This window comes from Bos indicus, chromosome 1 (assembly GCF_029378745.1).
Source record: "Bos indicus isolate NIAB-ARS_2022 breed Sahiwal x Tharparkar chromosome 1, NIAB-ARS_B.indTharparkar_mat_pri_1.0, whole genome shotgun sequence".
NCBI lineage: Eukaryota > Metazoa > Chordata > Mammalia > Artiodactyla > Bovidae > Bos > Bos indicus.
The window spans coordinates 135,168,924-135,189,565 of NC_091760.1; the positions used below are offsets into that span (position 1 = coordinate 135,168,924).

General features: G+C 38.5%; 1 protein-coding gene across 12 annotated transcripts in view; it reads right to left on the reverse strand.

The window, feature by feature from the left end:
* The window catches only part of CEP63 (centrosomal protein 63), a 73,585-nt gene that overhangs the window by 3,215 nt on the left and 49,728 nt on the right, over positions 1–20,642 (reverse strand). For 10 of the 12 annotated variants that reach the window (XM_070794511.1, XM_070794507.1, XM_070794519.1 and 7 more), the window contains 7 exons: positions 14,018–14,251; positions 13,626–13,765; positions 11,744–11,881; positions 8,445–8,559; positions 7,387–7,584; positions 5,989–6,075; positions 89–294 (listed from right to left, as the gene is read on the reverse strand). In XM_070794511.1, the coding sequence (XP_070650612.1) occupies positions 89–294; positions 5,989–6,075; positions 7,387–7,584; positions 8,445–8,559; positions 11,744–11,881; positions 13,626–13,765; positions 14,018–14,251 (1,118 nt within the window). The remainder of the gene's footprint in view (positions 1–88; positions 295–5,988; positions 6,076–7,386; positions 7,585–8,444; positions 8,560–11,743; positions 11,882–13,625; positions 13,766–14,017; positions 14,252–20,642) is intronic. The other 2 variants (XM_070794543.1, XM_070794545.1) reach the window with 2 other exon arrangements.

Here is a 20,642-nt window from a genome sequence, read left to right on the forward strand (position 1 = left end):
AATTTCTATAAATTGGAAATTATTCTCAAAGAAATGAGCATTACATAATAAAGAGACATATTTTAAATAAACTATGAAGAAAATTTACTTGAACTCTGTATTCTTGAACTCAGGTACTCTGCTGTATGTTGGTTTAAAGATCCTGTCCCGGTTTTTTTTGCATATCTGAGTAGAAATCTCCAGCTGACCTTTGGTATCCATCAAATCTTTCTGTAGTTGTTGATTTTCAGATACTAATTTATTTAATGCCTCAATATAATTTTCCTGGAGGTCTGCTAGTGAAATCTCTTTTGCCTAATAAAAAAGAACAGAGGCACTTAATTTGTAAAAGAATACTTGTGATCTGTGATACTGCTGGTGGAAAATTACTTTTAGCTGTGACTAGTTAATCTATGGTTTTACTTAGGAAAAAGTATAGATCTGATTTTGGCACCTTAAAAAAAAAAAGGATGTATTTCTTACAGTTAATGGGGTAGGAGCACAATGGGCTTCCCTGATGTGTGAAGGAATATCCAAGGAGCTGGAGGAAGGCTGGAACTAGGATGGAAAAAAGCTACAAATGAGAATCAAATACAGACAAAAAGAAAGAAAACAGTAACCATGAATTGTTTAAGAAAAGAGAAAGTTGAGCTTAGTGAAATAAATCAGAGAAATACAAAGACTATGTCATCACTTATATGTGGAAACCAGAATATAAAACAAATGGATACTACAAAACAGAAACAGACTCACAGACACAGAGAATGGTGACCAATGGGGAGCGGAGGGGGCGTGGCCAGACAGGGGAGGGGCGTGAGAGGCACAACTACTATGTATCAAATAAATGAGCTACAAGGACTTATTACACAGCAGAGGACACAGCCATCATTTTATAATAACTTTAAACAGTATAATCTATAAAAATATGGAATAACTATGCTGTACACTTTGATATAATATTGTAACTATACAACTAGAGTTTAACTTAAAAAAAAAGGAAAAGACAGAGACAGAAGGTTGACCAGCCCCACAATACCTGTGGAAGACAAAAGAGACCTATTTCAAAGAAAGAAATCTGAACATAAGGTTCTGAAAAGGAATTCTGACTGGCATGGACAACTTTTAAATAAATAACTCTCTGGTCTTGGAAACTTTTACATAATGTTGTACCTATTCCGGTATGTGAGATTGATTTTGACATGATAAGTCAGTATTCAACAAGGATGATGTACGAATTACTACTCTGATATGGTCTGAATTCTGTGATTATAAATTCTACTGCTCTTCAATTCTAGGTGTTTCCTAGTAATATAGTACCTAAAAAAACAGAAGTCTGGACCATTTTTTCCTAATGACAAAATATTTTCATTAGCATTCTGAAAAATTATGGTTATCTTCTTTGGAATTTAATACAATGTTTAGCTTGCCCTTTTCCATAAAGAGTTTTTTGAAAATAAGCTGGTCAAGTAGTTTTACAAACACAATTTACCTAACAAAAAAATAAAGCTTAAAATACAACCATTTAACTATCTGTACTAGTAGTGACAATAAGTTATAAAATCTTTCAGGAAGTTGTTGACAGATAAAATCTCAAAAAGAAAAATCTGCAGGACATAGGAGTTAAACTATGAACTACTGGCAACTTTTATTTTCACTGTGGTAAATAATTTATCAGAGCTATTGCTCTCATTACAAAGCTCATTAGATACTTTTATTAAGAGTTATTTAGCCAAAATTATTCATTTGTAAAAGTAATATCACCTTCCTAGGATGGTAAATGCAAAATGGAACTTTCTAATAATTGTTCTTAATATATACATCATGTTTATACTGTAACTTAACTGCTGACATGATCCTCAACAGCCAGAGTTTGATATCTGATGTCATTAAAGATATCTTTTAGAAGAAGATAATGTTTGCTTTTTCCAGGAAGGCATCATTTAAATTTTTCTCAAATTTACTATTTTATTAACAATAATTACAAGCAAATGAATGTGAAAGGTAATATAAAAAGTGCATAGCAAGCACACACCTGGCTGTGTGAAGAAAGAACATCCCTACCACTGTTGGAGGTTTCAGAAGAAATTAAGGCAATGGCACCCCACTCCAGTATTCTTGCCTGGAGGATCCCAGGGACAGAGGAGCCTGGTGGGCTGCCGTCTATGGGGTCGCACAGAGCTGGACACGACTGAAGCAACTAAGCAGCAGCAGCAGCAAGCTGAACACAATCTCTGGCCATAGTCTGGGTTAAGCACTTCTGAGAGTTCCCAACTCTTAAATATGAACAGGTAATCACACTACATAAGATAAAAGTCTCAATCAGCTCTTTCCAAAGCCTGAGCAGTGACAGATTTTATTTTCTTGGGCTCCAAAATCACTGCAGATGATGACTGCAGCCATGAAATTAAAAGACGCTTGCTCTTTGGAAGAGAAGTTATGACCAACCAAGACAGCATATCAAAAAGCAGAGACATTATTTTGCCAACAAAGGTTCATCTAGTCAAAGCTATGGTTTTTCCAGAAGTCATGCACAGACGTGAGAGTTGGACCATAAAGAAAGCTGAGCACTGAAGAAATGATGCTTTTGAACTGTGGTGTTGGAGACTCTTGAGAGTCCCCTGGACTGCAAGGAGATTCAACCAGTCAACCCTAAAGGAAATCAGTCCTGAATACTCACTGGAAGGACTGTTGCTGAAGTTGAAGCTCCAATACTTTGACCACCTGATGTGAAGAACTGACTCACTGGAAAAGACCCTGGGAAAGATGCTGGGAAAGACTGAAGGCAGGAGGAGAAGGCGACGACAGAGGATGAGATGGTTGGATGGCATCACAGACCAGATGGACATGACTTTGAGCAAGCCTGGGAATTGGTGATGGACAGGGAAGACTGGCATGCTGCAGTGCATGGGGTCACATAGAATCAGCCACAACTGAATTGAACTGAAATCCTGAGCCTTTTGAAGACTTTGTGGTGCAAATCAGGTTCTTCGTTTTCTCCACCACTAGCTTAGTATTGCTTATCAAGGTATATAAAGTTGTTTTCCTTCCTTCCTTTCTTCTTTCCTTCCTTCCATCCACCTTCCCCCTTACAAAATACTTAGCTGTTGTCTCCACTCCTACTTTTTCCATCCTCGTAGGTTTGCTTTAAAAAACAAAGTCCTTTCACTTTAGTTTTAGAGGGATTTGACGAGGGAGCATATGTTCATTTGCCACATTAAATGACGGCATAACATTTCCTAGTAAAGAAAATCATGAAACCATCCCTCTACAGACTAACATTTACATTTTTTCAAAATTTTGGATACTGCAAACAACACTGAAATGACCGTTTTCATGCATTTGCTTCTCCAGGATGGGTTCTTTGGGAATGCAAACTGATGACAAAAGGAGAACAATTCAGCAATGACAACCAAAATCAGAAACGCACATGACTAGGACTTTATGGACTGCATGTATTTACATTTGGTTTAATGGACATTGCTAAACTGCCCTCCAGAATGGCTGTGTCAATTTACTTTCTCATTAACAGAGCACTAAAGGGCCTGTTGCTCTACATCCCTGCCAACACTGGTTGTATCAGTTTTTAAAAAATCACTGTCAAGTCAATAAACAAAAGAATATTTATTTCTTTTGTTTATTAAGGGATGTAACTGCTTTTCTTCTTGGTTGAATTTCTGCATTACTTCTATGATTATCTATTTATGGACTCTGTAGATCACAACAAACTGTGAAAAATTCTTCAAGAGATGGGAATACCAGGTCACCTGACCTGCCCCCTGAGAAACCTGTATGCAGGTCAAGAAGCAACAGTTAGAACCAAACATGGAACAACAAACTGGTTCTAAATTGGGAAAGGAGTATGTCAAGGCTATATATTGTCACCCTGCTTATTTAACTTATATGCAGAGTACTTCATGAGAAATGCTGGGCTGGAGAAGCACAAGCTGGAATCAAGATTGCTGGGAGAAATATCAATAACCTCAGATATGCAGGCTTAAAATTCAACATTCAAAAAACTAAGATCATGGCATCCGGTCCCATCACTTCATGGCAAATAGATGGGGAAACAATGGAAACAGTGACACACTTTATTTTCTTGGGCTCCAAAATCACTGCAGATGGTGACTGCAGCCATGAAATTAAAATACACTTGCTCCCTGGAAGAAAAGCTATGACCAGCCTAAATAGCATAATAAAAAGCAGAGACATTACTTTGCTGACAAAGGTCCATGTAGTCAAAGCTATGGTTTTACCAATAGTTGTATATGGATGTGAGAGTTGGACTATAAAGAAGGCTGAGTGCCAAAGAAATGATGCTTTTGAACTGTGGTGTTGGAGAAGACTCTTGAGAGTCCCTTCGACTGCAAGGAGATCCAACCAGTCAACCCTAAAGGAAATCAGTTCTGAATACTCATTGGCAGGATTGATACTGAAGCTGAAACTCTAATACTTTGGCCACCTGATGCGAAGAACTGACTCATTTGAAAAGACCCTGATGCTGGGAAAAATTGAAGGCAGGAAGAGAAGGGGACGACAGAGGATGAAATGGTTGGATGGCATCACCGACTCAATGCACATTAGCTTGAACAAGCTCTGGGAATTGGTAATAGACAGGGAATCCTGGCCTGCTGCAGTCCATGGGGTCTCAAAGAGTCAGACACCACTGAGTGACTGAACTGTACTGAACTGAACCTATTTTCCTACTAGATCCAATGACTGTATTATATTTATAAGGCCTTATATATTAATATTTTATATTAACCTTTTGTCTGTTAACCGATTGTTTTCCTCTAGTCAATCAGTCTTTTAAATGGGGCCTTTTGTAATCCAGAAATTTTATATTTTTATGTTGTAGAATTCTTTACGTTGTAAAATTATTTGTGGTTGCAAGATGCTAAGAGAGTCTCACCCTCTCAAAAGATTATAAAAATGGTTCCCTGTATTTTCTTTTAGCTGAAATAAAGTATTCATGTAGTGTTTTGCGTGTTCTTCCACCCCAGCCTCCACAATCCTTGAGAGTGAAACTAAAACTACTTAGGAGCCAACAGGGGCATTGTACAACCACGAATTTTTGGAGGCATAGACTCTCCAGAAAAACAGAAAAAAAGAATTTCTAAAATCTCTGGGCATTTGACCTATATCAAGAAAAGAGGAGTAAGAAACAGACGGGTTATTTTGCAAAAATAACAATTTTATAACAAAACAGTTAAAAGAGGACCCACACAGTTGGTAACTCTGTTAGCTAATCCTGTTCTCTGGTTTCATAGAAGCTTGCTTACATTTCTTATCCTCCCTACTGGATTACCCTCAGTCTTGTAAAGACAAAAATCTTATTCATCCTGTATCTGTTACATCATCTACTAAATACTTTGAGCATAAAAGATTCTAGAATATTTGATTAAATGAAGTGTATTTTCTCTAGTGGCTCAGACGGTAAAGAATCTGCCTGCAATGCAGGAGATATGGCTTTGATCTCTGAGTTGGGAAGATCCCCTGGAGAAGGGAATGGCTACCCATTCCAGTATTTTTGCCTGGAGAATCCCATGGACAGAGGAGCCTGGAGGGCTATAGTTCATGGGGTCGCAGAGTCAGATACAACCAAGTGACTAACAGTTTCACTTAACACTTTTACCTTGTAGAAATATATTTAAAACAAAAATACTTAAAAGATGACATACTTTACAATGAAAAGACTGTGAAAATAGTAATTACAGTAATAATAACAGCATTAAATATTTATTATATATCTACTAAATGCCAGACACTATGCTAAACCCTTTATATATATTCTATTTTACATGCATTTTTATCACATATAGTATTTTTTTAAATCTTCCAGTTGCTGAAGAGTCATATTTTGCTCACTCCTATCACTGTCTTCTTTTTGAGAAAGTTTTTGCAAAAGGATTATTTCATAGTTTGATCTTAGCTTTCTCTACAATATCAGTATTTACAAAGTAATTTCTTTTAAGGCTTGTATAGCAGAAAAGCAAGTTTCTATATATGTACCTCATGTAAACCCAATTCCAATTTCATCACCATTTCAGAAAGATGACGATTTTCTAACTTGAGTGATTCCAGCTGACCCAACATCTCCTGAGAAGGGAAAAGTAGAAAAAAAGAAATAAATGTAATGAATAAATCAAATCCATCTTAAAAATTTTTTCTATATATAATTTTCATTAGGTGAAGTTACATTCTTCATTCATATATACAAATACTTTCTAAAACATTTTTTGAAGAGGTGTTTCAACATGAATTTGTATGCATGCAATTAAGAGTATTATTCTAAACAGATCAATCCAGGCACTGGTGACTCCCTGGCAACTCCTCTTCCTGGCCTCTGCCTCCAGCATCTTGTAATCTGCACTCCTTTCAAGTAGCTTATTCCTACTTGAAGATTCCTGCCTTCCTTGGCTTCCTGCTTCTTTTCTGAAAACTATCTGGTTTTCTTCCTTATTGTCTCTTTCCTTTTTACATCATTCTGGCACCTTTTTACTCTAAATGAGTAGTTTCCTAAGTTGGGTTCAAGTCTCTCCTCTTCACACTCTATGCCTTCTCCTTACAATATCTAAGTCTCTTGGGGTTTCAAATGCCAACTTCATGTAAAAACTTCCACGGCTAAATGTCTTACCTTGATTTTAATCTTGCACTCCAGGCCTTCTGTGGAACTTAGATATTTCCATATGAAAGTCCAGCTTTTATCTCAAACCAGTGCCCATCTGCCAGCTTCCCCATTTTGTGTAATATTCATACAAATTCATTATCCTCCCCAAACCTGCTCCTTATCTTTTTTGTATTTCATTAAAGAGCACCTCTCTCTAATCAGTTGCCCAAACTGAAATCCTAGTGATATCCTTCCCTAACTCTGTCTAACTCACTCTCCCTGTCCAGTCAAATACAAAGTCTAGTCAGTCTTACCAGGCAAGTATCTCCAGAATGATCCATTTCCCTGGGTCTCCCCTGCGCAGTGCTCAGGCCACCATCTCACTACTGTGACAGCATCTGAGTGGTCTCTCTGCCTCCTTCTTATTCTCCATACAACCACAGATACTTTTTGCTCCTGTTTAACCCATTCTCTACAGAACCCAAGATAACATGAAAACCCCCGCACAGGGCAGGTGGGCCTTTCAGGAGCTAAGCCCTGCTTTCCCATCTCACCCCTTACCACTTGTCCCACCTGCCACAGTGAACAGGTAACCGTCACCACTCACCACAGAAACAGCCCTTTCACTTGTCTGAGCTACTCTTAACTCCTGCCAATCTTCACTAGACCACTTGTTAACCAGCCTAAAGAAGGGGGTTAATAAAAATGTACTGAACTAAACACTATGCAAATTATACCTTTAATAAATTGAACCTTCAAAAACAAACTTCAAATAAAGAAAATTTTTGTTCAAGTTTCACCTTATGCTCGACTGCTTTTTCTTCTGCCTTTTGTATCTCTGCTTTGAGTCGCTTTTCCATGTCAGAGGAAGAACTTTTGGTGGAAGCAATAGTGATATCTCGCTGATGTAACTCTCGAGTTAGCTGGGAGATCTCCATCTTCATTCCTTCTAGTACAGAACTGTAACTCTGTTCAGCCTGTAAAATCTGGTCTTTCAACTGCAAAAAAATAGAAAGCATTACAAATTGAGAAAAGACATGTTAGACAGAAAAATATAATATTAATAATAGAGTAATTTTTACCTTGCCTCAAATCATAAATTTTTCCCTAATTAAATCTGCGAAAGATTAGCAATTTACCAAGCTGCATATCTGTACTGAAGGTCAGGTGGTTATGCCCACAATTATTTATTAGATCTCCAAACAGTGAGAGACGGCTGACTCAAATGCTGAGAACCAGCATCAACGAGCCGAAGCACACATAGTCTAGAGGACAGCATTCGTTACCTTCACTCTTTCTGGTTGCAAATCTCAAAATTTGCTTATATGGTTTCCTGGTCCACAGAAGATAACAGAAAGAGAAAAAGAAAGGAGCTAGAAGTAATCTCAAAGAAGTAATAAAAAGAAATGACTCAACAAACAGGACAGCTAGGGCCACTAACACAGAGACAAATTCCACAAACTTCAAATGCCAATGAGGATATAACTACCCATAGTACAGAAGAGAACACACATCCATCACCACCTTCAGCCAGTAAGAAAATACTAAATGCCAGCTCAATTAATATGTTCATGTGTTCATGCAAGCAAGAAGGTGTGTTATCTTTTAGAAAATTTTTCATCAAGACATATTTAAAATAAGGTTGTAAAGTTCAAAGGGGGCAGCCTTCAATTATCTTGAAAATACTTAAACGGCATCCCTGAGAATGACACAGACATTCTCCTAAGCACCTTACAGGCACTCTACTCATGAGCATCACATGGCCTCTGGATGACATTTTCCTCTCATTAAAATTAACTACTATAACCTCCCAACCCACTGCTCAGTCTACAAACATGGAGGGGTTTGCACCTCTCACCTTCTTGATCTCAGCCCTGTACTCATTGTTGTGCACTTCCATCTTCTTCAGCTCTCCATATTTTTCCATTAGCTCTTGGCTCAGCTGTTTACATGTTGCACTCACAGATTCTAAGCTTTATGACAAAAATAAGGTCACATATTTAAAACAAAACAAAACCCTGAATCCCACAAGTTCAGTTATCTAACTACCCTCTTAATGTCCAAGAAATAAACATCACTTTGTACCCCAAAATAAAACTCATTTCCAATTTCCATATCAGTGGAGTCAGCAAAATCCAATCCACACTTCTGGGGAGATACTTCTGACTTCTGTGTTCACCTATATACCTTCTATCTGCTTAAAATACTACTGGTTACAAAATTCTAAATGTTATAGCAACGTAGGCAATTTTTTCTCTCTAGTCGCACACGAGCTGCCATCATAACGTCAGTCTTCACCACGCTTAATTACAACCCCATCCTATACACAGCTGCCAAAATAATCATGAGTTCCCAGTCTGTCACCTTTATTTATCCCTCATCAGGGACACCATACTTCTCTTATCTCACAGCTTATATCCACTATCAAGTCGTTTTGCTTCTAAATTGCTAGGCTTTACAGTCTGCCTTGCGCCATGTGCTAAGCCTGACTTCTTTTCTTTTCACATACCACCTCCTTGGCCACACAGCACCTCCCCCTACCACCTGACAATGGACAGTCAACACCTTTCAAGAATCGAATCAGCATTTACCTGGATAGAGCCACCCCGACTCTCATTCCTCTAAATCATCTTAAAAACAGTCTACTTTCAATTGTTAGAGTTTGAATGTAGACACTTTCTAGAACTTTCACTTTAAATTGCTCTTAGGTCTTTTAATGTACATATTCTGTCTCTCAAACTACAAATTCTATAATTAAAATAATATCTTTAACCTCTCACCTCCCTTTAACCTTGTCCACCATACTCTCGGGCCCTTCATCATTTGGCTCCAGACTGTTCAATAAAGGCTTAATAACTGTTAGACTGTTCCCACACACAGCCAATTTACCAGATAAGCTATTGTTCAAAATATCACCTTGGCAATACAACAACACAAAACAATCATGTACATTCCTCCAGTTCCTGTTTCAGGGAGTATTCTGTTCAAACTGAACAATACAAATAAGCTGTCTAAAAGGGTTCCTTTTTCTACCTATCTTTTGCTATAGAAAAATAATCTTTAAAGTCATTCAGTTTTATTACTGAACAGGAGCATTTGTATCCATTTATTCCAACCTTATTTCTAAAAATCCTAGAATGCTTATTATGTGGTACTTAGTACATGACTGCTGCTGCTAAGTCACTTCAGTCGTGTCCGACTCTGTGCGACCCCATTGACGGCAGCCCACCAGGCTCTGCTGTCCCTGGGATTCTCCAGGCAAGAACACTGGAGTGGGCTGCCATTTCCTTCTCCAATGCATGAAAGTGAAAAGGGAAAGTGAAGCAGCTCAGTCATGTCCAACTCTTAGCGACATGACTACAATATGTCAAATAGAACACTGAGGTAGAGAGAGAAGAAAAACCAGAAATAAACTTGTCCTATCTAAAGATGGGAAAATCGAGGCCTAAAGAGAATAAGGTGTTCCAGGTTGGCAGTGTGTCGGAAGCAAGACACAAGTCTTCAGAGTCTGCTGAAAGCATAGCAAAACATGTAAAAGACCACTAAAAAGTTAATCAATGGGAAATCTATGATAAAAATTATAAATATCAGCTCTAATATCAATAACAATTTGTCATTGTTGTTTAGCTGCTAAGTCATGTCCACCTCTTTTGTGATCCCATGGATCCCCACCAGGCTCCTCTGTCCATGGGATTTCCCAGGCAAGAATTCTGGAGTGGGTTGCCATACCTTCTCCAGGGGATCTTCCCAACTCAAGGATTTAACCTGTGTCTCCTTCACTGGTACAAATGGATTCTTTACCTGCTGAGCCACCAGGGAAGCCATGTCAAGAAGAATGTGCTGTGCTGTGCTTGGTTGTGTCCAACTCTTTGCAACCCATGGACTGTAGCCCACCAGGCTCCTCTGTCTATGAGGATTCTCCAGGCGAGAATACTTGAGTGGGTTGCCAAGCCCTCCTCCAGGGGATCTTCCCAACCCAGGGACTGAACCCAGGTCTGCTGCATTGCAGGCGGATTCTTTACTGTCTGAGCCACCAGGGAAGCCCGTCAATAACAATACTAAACTTTATTTTATTCAATCTACAGTGTGCAAATATACTTCAGTAATGAGAATTAAGAATATCTTAAGTATTTCAAGGTGAGAAATAAAGCAAAAACTCTGTGGATGCATGTATATTTACTATGCAAAGAAAATATTTAGTGGTTTCCAAAAACAGTAATAAAAGATATATTAGTTAGAGAAGGGACAAAAATTTGTTATTTAAAAAGGCAAAATGGAAATTTTTTGGTTGTTTGTTTCCCTGCAGGCTAACAGTTTATGTATTTTTATCTTCTACATGCAGAAAATATTAGAGTACAAATGACTGTGATTTACATTTAAAATAAAATATCAAACTGCTCCCGATCAAAAAGTTCTGCAGTATGACAAAAAAAAAAAGTTCACTGTATTGTAATACAAGTGAGCTGGGCATAGTACAGCATAAGTAAGAATTCAATCAACACACAAGGACGTATCAACAGCATTTCAGAACAGAAGGAAGGAGCACATGTCCAGTGAGACCTCCCCAGTGAGGTGGCTGGTAGAGGGGAAAGCCAGTCTAACTGAAGGCCTTCTGCATGGGAGAAATGTGAAAACATACAGAGAGTCAATATAGACACCTCTTGAAGAATTGGGTTTTGAAGAAGAGCAGAGAAGTATGGAAGTAACTTGACAGGGATGTAGAATTAAAGGAGGGTTTTCATCTTTTTCCCAAGATGAGGAATATTAAAACAAATTTTATACCAGGGGAAATGATTTAGCAGAGATTAAGAATTGACAATGTAAAAAAGAAAAGAAAAAACTGTAGAAACTATACAGAAGTGGAATCTTAGAAGCACAGACATGTCATCCATTGATTCATCCACTCTTCACAGATTAAGGGCACAGACAGGTGCAGGCTGACTGTGGTGGTAAAAGGTGGTAAAAAGATTAGGAAGTTCTACTTTACTTGAGATCAAAGTTCTCCTTTAATCTCAGTGAAATCAGAAGTTAGGCCAATTTGTGAAAGCTGGAGGAAAAAACATGTTTTCATTTGTTATATTAGCTTACTTTATCAATACAATGATTGAAATAGTTTCTAACAATTTGAACATTGCTGAAATGCATGTAATTATCTACCTGCCTTCCAGACGCGTCACCTCTGCCTGCAGAAGCTCTTCACTAGTGTGGGTAAAATCCAGTTGGCAGAGCACGTTCTGCAAGTCCCCCTGCCCTTGAGAGGCATACCTCCTTTCTGCCAGAGGTTCCTCCAGTGATCTATGGGAAGATATAGAAGGATTGTTAAAGGCCTGTATCTTTGCAAACAAAAACAACACAGAGGCAGTTCATATTTTCCCAATTCTTTTTAGTAATGAAACTCTTCAGAATTCTTTAGTCTGTTTCCTGGTTTACCAAAAAAGGGAGTTCATCTTTCAGTGTCCTATCTTTTTGCCTTTTCATGGGGTTCTCAAGGCAAGAATACTGAAGTGGTTTGCCATTCCCTTCTCCAGTGGAACACGTTCTGTTAGAACTCTCCATCATGACCCATCCATCTTGGGTGGCCCTACATGGCATGGCTCACAGTCAAGGCTGTGGTCCATGTGATCAGTTTGGTTAGTTTTCTGTGATTGTGGTTTTCAGTCTGTCTGCCCTCTGATGGATAAGGATAAGGAAGCTCCCTGATGAGAGAGACTGACCAAGGGGGAAACTGGGTCTTGGTCTGATGGATGGGGTCATGTTCAGTAAATCTTTAATCCAATTTTCTGTTGATAGGGAGGGGGGGTCGTGTTTCCTCCCTGTTGGAGGAGTTTGACCTGAGGGCAAACTATGGTGGAGGTAATGAAGACAATAGAGACCTCCTTCAAAAGGTTCCATGCACACACTGCCGCAATCAGTGCCTCTGACCCTGCAGCAGCCACCACCGACCCACGCCTCTGCCAGAGACTCCTGGACACTCACAGGCAAGTCTGGCTCAGTCTCTTGTGGGGTCACTGCTCCTTTCTCCTGGGTCCTGGTGCACACAAGGTTTTGTTTGTGCCCTCCAAGAGTCTGTTTCTCTAAGTTCTGGCTGCCCTGTGGTGGGGTTAATGGTGACCTCCCCCAGGAGGGCTTATGCCATACCCAGCTCTACTGCACCCAGAGCCCCTGCCTCTGCGGCAAGCCACTGCTGACCCATACCTCTGCAGGAGATACTCAAACACAGTTCTGGCTCAGTCTCTGTGGGATCCCTGGGTCCCAGTGGCACAAGGTTTGTTTGAGCCCTCTGAGCATCTCTGGCCAGTATGGGGTTGATTCTAAATGTGATTGTGCCCCTCCTACCATCTTGCCAGGGCTCCTCCTTTGCCCTTGGACGTGGGCTATCTTTTTGGTGGGAGCCAACATACTTCTGTTGATGGTTGTTCAGCAGCAAGTTGTAATTTTGGAGTTCTCACAGAAGATAAGTACATGTCCTTACCAGCTACTAATCATGATCTATTTTACCAAAGAAGGTAGGCCTCCCAGGAGACAAAAGACTATAATTCCTTTCACGTTTGGAGTTTTAGCAAGGGTACAAATTAACAGGAGACAGAGAAAGAATAGTCGCTAAGTCATGTCTGACTCTTTGTAGCCCCATGGACTGTAGCCTGTGAGGCTCCTCTGTCCATTGGATCATCCTGGCAAGAATAATGGCGTGGGTTGTCATTTCCTCCTCCCGAGGATCTCCCAACCCAGGGGACTGAACCCACGTCTCTTGCACTGGTCGGTGGATTCTTTACCACTGCACCACCTGGGAAACCCATGCAGATTGACAAAAGGGCTTCTAACTTTCTAAACGTCAGAGTTTCTTGTTTAGGGGACCCACACTGAAGGTAGAAAAAAATAACCACACATTATTATCTAATACCCTAAAAATTTAACTCCGAAATTAAAACTAAGAAAACCTATAATATGATCAAGCACAAAATTATGAATATGTAATATTAAAAACCATGCAAATGCCAAACCACCCTGTGGCTAAGACTAATAACATTTAAGATTATACCTTATGGTCTCTACTGTGTGTTGAGTATCAACTGCCTTTAATTTTGCTTGCAGCTTCTCCTTTTGTATTCTTGCATCATGGATAAAATTTTCTTGAGTCTGAAGAGCTGCCTTCAATCCTCTCTTTTCTTCTTGCAGAACCTGTAAAAATACTCAGAAAAAAAGTCAGATGTTATTACAGTTTTTCTATTTCATGAGAAAAGGAAGCCAGGAGTCAAACTGTAAATTATATAACAGATACAGTATTAATAGGCCCAATGTCAATATCTGATCCACTGGCTATAGGGTAGGTAAGAAACTGCAGATTTTGGAACCTGGTTGTAGGTTAGTTTCTCTTAAAACAGACACACACACATTTCCTCAGTTATAGTATATAAAAATTTAAAAATATACCTCTAGCATTTTTTCAGATTCCTTCAATTTTTCTTCTTTCTGCCGCTGCTCTTGCATAATAGTCATATTGGTTCCAACCAAGTCATTGACTCTCATGGTGAGGCGCTCTATTTCCAACTCATTGGCACAGATAGTATCATTGGCCCGCTCCAGCTTACTGCTCAGGTGCTGAATTTCCGACTGGCTGGACAGTTCCACAGACTCTAATTTTTGTTTCCGATTGGCAAGCTGAGCCTAAAAATACACAAATTACCAATTGGTAAAAGTAAAAGAATAATCAATGAACAAGGAAGAATGAAAATGAAACTGAATTTTACCTCCATAAAAACATACAGCAATAGATCATTAAGTAATATATAATTCATTCACCACTCCAGTCAAAAACTGAACAAAAATTTAAGCAGACATTTCTCAAAAGAAGACATACAGATGGCCAATAAACACATGAAAAGATGTTCACATCACTCATTATTAGAGAAATACAAATCAAAACTACAATGAGGTATCACCTCATACCAATCAGAATGGTCATCAGAAAAAGAACTACAAACAATAAATGCTAGAGAGCATGTAGAGAAACTAGAACCCTGCTGCACTGCTGGTGGGAACGTGAACTGGTACTGCCACTACAGTATGGAGATTCACAACAAACTAGGGATAAAACCACCATGTGGTGGTGGTTTAGTCACCAAGTCATGTCTGGCTCTTGTGACCCCGTGGACTGTAGCCCTCCAAGCTCCTTTGTCCATGGGATTTTCCAGACAAGAATATTAGAGTGGGTTGCCATTTTCTTCTACAGGCAATATTCCCAATCCAGGGATTGAACCCACATCCCTTGTGTAGAAAGTGGTCTCCTGAATTGCAGGCATATTCTTTATCACTTACCCACTAGGGAAGCCCCCAAACTACCATATGACCCAGCAATCCTACTACTGGGCATACACCCTGAGAAAGCCACAATTCAAAATGACTCATGTACCCCAATGTTCATCACAGCACTATTTACAATAGCTAAGACATGGAAGGAACCTAGATGTCCATCAACAAATGAATGGATAAAGAAGTTGTGGTACAATGGAATATACTCAGTCATAAAAAGGAATAAATCTGAGTCAGTTGTAGTGAGGTAGATGAACCTAGAGCCTCTTATATAGAGTGAAGTAAGTCAGAAAGAAAAAAACAAGTACTGATATATTAACACATATATATGGAATCTAGAAAAGTGGTAGTGATGAACCTAGTAGAGAACAGACTTGACACAGCGGGGGAAGGTGAGAGTGAGATGAACTGAGCAAATACCACTGACATACATAGACCATCACGTGTAAAACAGACAGTCAGTGGAAAGTTGCTGTATAATACAGGGAGCCCAGTCTGGCATTCTAAGACAACTCAGAGGGGTGGAATGTGGCAGGTAGGGAGGCTCAAGAGAGAGTTGATATATATATAATTATGACTGATTCACACTGATGTACTACAGAGACCACCACAACATTGTAAAGCAATTGTTCTCCAATTTTAAAAATACATATACATACATATATATGTGTATATATAATATATTCATGATAGAAAGAAAAAAAAAAAAAACTCCATGATAAAAACTAGGAATAGAGAGGAACTTTCTCAACTTGACAAAGACTTTCTACAGAAACCATACAGCTAACATTATACTTAATGTTGGGAAACTTGACACTTTCCCACAAAGATCAGATATAAGGCAACAATCTATCCTTACATCACTCCTTTTCAACATCATAGTGGATGTCCTAGTTAATGCAGTAAGAAAAGGAAATAAAAGGTATACAGATCAGGAAAGAAGTCATAAAACTACCTTTATCCACAGATGATGTGATCATCTATGTAGAAAATCTGAAAGAATCAACCAAAAAAAAAAAAAAATTCCCTTGAGTTAATAAGCAACTATAGGAAGGTTGCAAGATATAAGGTTAATATATAAAAGTCAACCATTTTCCTATATGCCAAAAGTAAACATGTGGAATTTAAATTAAAAACAAAACATAGGACTTTCCCAGTAGTCCAGTGGTTAAGAATCTGCCCTGTAATGCAGAGGACACGGGTTCAATCCCTGATCAGGCAGCCAAGATCCCACATGCCTTGGAGCAACTAAGCCCATGCACCACAACTACAGAAGTGGATATGATGCTGCAACTAAGATCCATTGCAGCCAAATGAATAAAATAAAAATTAAAAAACAAAAAAACACATCACTATTTATATTAACACCTAAAGAAATTACTTAAGTACAAATCTAATAAAATATGTACAAGATCTATAAGAGAAGAACTACAGATCTCTGATGAACGATGTCAAAGAATAAACGACAGATATTCCATGTTCATGGAAAGGAAGAATCAATACAGTCAAAGTGTCAGTTCTTCCCAATATTATCTATGAATTCAATACAATCCCAATCAAAATATCAGCAAGTTATCAGCATTTTGTGAATATCAACAAAACTGATTCTAAAGTTTACAGGGAGAGGCAAAGAGTCAGAATAGCTAATACAATATCAAAAGAGAAGAACAAAGTTGGCTGACTGATGTTACCTAACTTCAAGATTTACTATAAAGCTATAGTCATCAACAGTGTAGTATCAGCAAGAGAACAGACAAATAGATTAAGCGAACAGAATACAGAGCCCAGAAATTGACCCTTATAAATATAGTCAACTGATCTTCGATAAAAGAGCAAAGGTAATAAGATGGAGCAAAGATAGTCTTTTCAACAAATGGTGCTGGAATAACTGGATATCCATATGCAAGAAAAAAAAATGACATGTCTGACAAAGGTTTTATGCTCTCCACAAAAATTAATTAAAATGGATCATAGACCTAAATGTAAAATGCAAAACTTACAAAACTCTTGAAAGATAATATAGGAGAAAACGTAGCTAACTTTGGGTATAGTGGTATCTTTGTAAATACAACACCAAAGACATGATCCCTGAAAGAAATAACTGATAAGCTGAAATTCATTAAAATTTAAAACTTTTGCTCTGTAAAAGACAATGTCAAGAGAATGAGAAGACAAGCCACTTTAGCAACTGTCTCATGGACCTGTAGTACACAATTCCTGTACATTTGGATGATTTTTTAGGCTTTGTATCCCAGCTATACTGTTTTTTTTTTTTTTTACACTGGTTTTTAGCTCCCAACTTTCTAGTTTTTCACAAGTTTAATTCCAGCATCCTGAAAGGTACTTCAACTTCACACTGAAGACAGACATAAAGTATTTGTGTAAGTAAAACTTCCCGTATTCTAAGTATTTTTAAAAGGTAAAGCACACAATTTTATTTTAGAAATTTAAGTCTCTGGGAAATCTATCTGCTGTGTAAAGATTTTTATTGTATACAGTACAGGGCCAAAATCCTACTATGGTCACATAAAGTAGATGCTCAATGATGCCCATAAGCCAGAGAGAGGGTGGGAGGAGAAAGGCAAAGAGGCAGAAAAACAGTGTTTATATAAATTACAGACCAAGATTCCAGCATAAAGAATCAAAAACTTTTTACCAGATTCCTACAATAGTGTGAAAAAAGAACATCAAGCAGGTTTAGATGCCAGGATGCAACTGCCTCCAAACTTTTAAAATACCACATAAACTACCCACCTCAACAAGGGGAAACCTTACACAGAATTCTGCACAGAATAAAACACTAAAGATACTGGATGATGGTGGTAAGAGAAAGAGCCCAGCTTACTGAACCTCCCAACCCTATTTTAAATTGCACAGTAGCCCTGGGGCTTGGCAGAACACAGCTAGAAAACCACTGCTCAACTGGATGCTCAGGATGAAAGACAATACGTGATTGCAAAACATTAGCATTGTCTAACACTGTAATAGCTATTTAACATTCAGTTCAAATCCGTGATCTTAAAGTAAACTGGTGTTGAAATTAATAGTTTAACTAAGCTATAGTTTAACCAGCGAGTCTAGATTTGATACATAAAAACTAACCAATATCTTAGTTCTATAGCATCAAAAATACAGCCTTTTTCCCCCTTTTTTTTACACTGAAGTACAGATGACATACAGTATGTTAGTTTCAGGTGTAAAACATAGTGATTTGACACATATACATTATTACTGATCACCATGATAAGTCTAATAGCCATCTGTCACTGTACAAAGCTATTACAATATTATAAACTATATTTCCTATGCTGCACATCACATCCCATGACTTAATTATTTTATAACTGGAAATTTAAACTAATTTCCTTCACCTATTTTGCCCAACTCCCCTCATCCTCTCCTCCGTGACAACTGCCAGTTTGTTCTCTGGATCTATGAGTCTGTTTCTGTTTTGTTTCATCCCTTAGATTCCACATGTAAGTGAAGTCATATGGAATTTGTTTTTCTCTGTCTTATTTCACTTAGCATAATATCCTATAGGGACATCCAGATTGCTGCAAATGGTAAAATTTCATTCTTTTTTATGATTCATATACCACATTTTCTTTATCCATTCATCTATCAATGGGCACTTGGGTTGCCTCGTATCTTTGTTACTGTGAATAATGATGCAAAGAACATAGGGGTACACATATCCTTTTGAATTAGTCTTTTTTTTTTGGAAAAATGGACAGAATTGTAATTTGTTAGATCATATGATAGTTCTTTTTTTAATTTTTAAGCAATCTCTATGCTGTGCTTCCAATTTATATTCCCACCAACATTGCATGGGGGCTTCCCAGATGGTACAAAGATAAAGAATCCGTCTGGCCAATGCAGGAGACGCAAAAGACTTGGGTTCAATTCCTGGGTCAGGAAAATCTCCCAGAGTAGGAAATGGCAACCCACTCCAGTATTGTTGCCTGGAAAATTCCACGGACAGAGGAGCCTGGTGGGCTACAGTCCATGGGGTTGCAGGAGCTGGACATGACCGAGTACATACACACAACAGTGCAGGAGGGCTCCCCTCTCTTCATCATCTTCAACACTTACTTGTTACCTTTGGGTAATAGCCATTCTGACAGGGGTGAGACAGTATCTCACTGTGGTTTTGAATTGCATTTTCCTGATGATTAGTGATGCTGAATATCTTTTCTCAAGTCTGTATGTCTCCTTTGGAAAAATGTCTCTTCAAGTCCTCTGCCAATTTTTAAAAATCAGATTGTTTTTTGACCTTGACCTCTTTAAGTTCTTTGTATATTTTAGATATTAAACTCCTTACAAAATAAATCATTTGCAAATATGTCCTCCAATTCAATTTTCTTGGACAACAAAATCATTGCAGATGATGACTGCAGCCATGAAATTAAAAGATGCTTACTCCTTGGAAGAAAAGCTATGACAAACGTAGACAGCATATTAAAAAGCAGACACATTATTTTGCTGACAAAGGTTCGTCTAGTCAAAGCTATGGTTTTTCCAGTAGTCATGTATGGATGTGAGAGCTGGACCATAAAGAAAGCTGAGCGCCAAAGAAATGATGTTTTTGAACTGTGGTGTTGGAGAAGACTCGAGAGTCCCTTGGACTGCAAGGAAATCAAACCAGTTAATAATAAAGGAAATCAATCATGAATATTCACTGGAAGGACTGATGGTGAAGCTGAAACTCCAATACTTCGGCCACCTGATGCAAAGAACTGACTCTTCTTCTGACACTGGGAAAGATTGAAGGCAGGAGGAGAAATGGACGACAGAAGATGAGATGGTTGGATGGCATCACCAACTCAATGGACATGAGTCTGAGCAAGCTCCAGAAGCTGGTGATGGACAGGGAAGCCTGGTGTGCTGCAGTCCATGGGGTCGCAGAGTTGGACACGACTGAGCAACTGAACGTAACTGATTCAGCAGTATACCTTTTCATTTTGTTGATAGTGCCTCTGCCATCAGTTCCTGTGCAAGGCTTTTTAGTTTGATATAGTTCCACTTGTTTATTTTTGCTTTTGTTTTCCTTGCCTGAAGACACAGATCTAAATATATATGTATATATTGCTAAGAACAACGCCAAAGAACATATTATCTATGTTTTCTTCTAGGAGTTTTATGCTTTCAGCTTTCACATTTACGTGTCATCTATTTTCAGTTTATTTTTATACAAGGTATAAAAACCTGTCGTTTCATTCTTTTTTCCCAGCACCATTTTTTGAAGAGACTGTCTTCTCCCCCATTGTATATTCTTGGCTTCCTTGTCATAAATTAGTTCAGTTCAGTTCAGCCACTCACTCATGTCCAACTCTTTGCAACCCCATGGACTGCAGTACACCAGGCTTCCCTGTCTATCACCAACTCTCGGAGCTTGCTCAAACTCATGTCCATTGAGTTAGTGATGCATCCAACCATCTTATCCTCTATCGTCCCCTTCTCTTCCTGCCGTCAATCTCTCCTAGCATCAGGGTCTTTTTAATGAGTCAGTTCTTTGCGTCAGGTGGCCAAAGTATTGGAGCTTCAGCTTCAGCATCAGTCCTTCCAATGAATATTCAGGACTGATTTCCTTTAGGATGGACTGGTTGGATCTCCTTGCAGCTCAAGGGACTCTCAAAGAGTCTTCTCCAACACCACAGTTCAAAAGCATCAATTCTTCGGTGCTCAGCTTTATCATCCATACATAACTACTGGAAAAACCATAGCTCTGACTAAACTGACCTTTGTC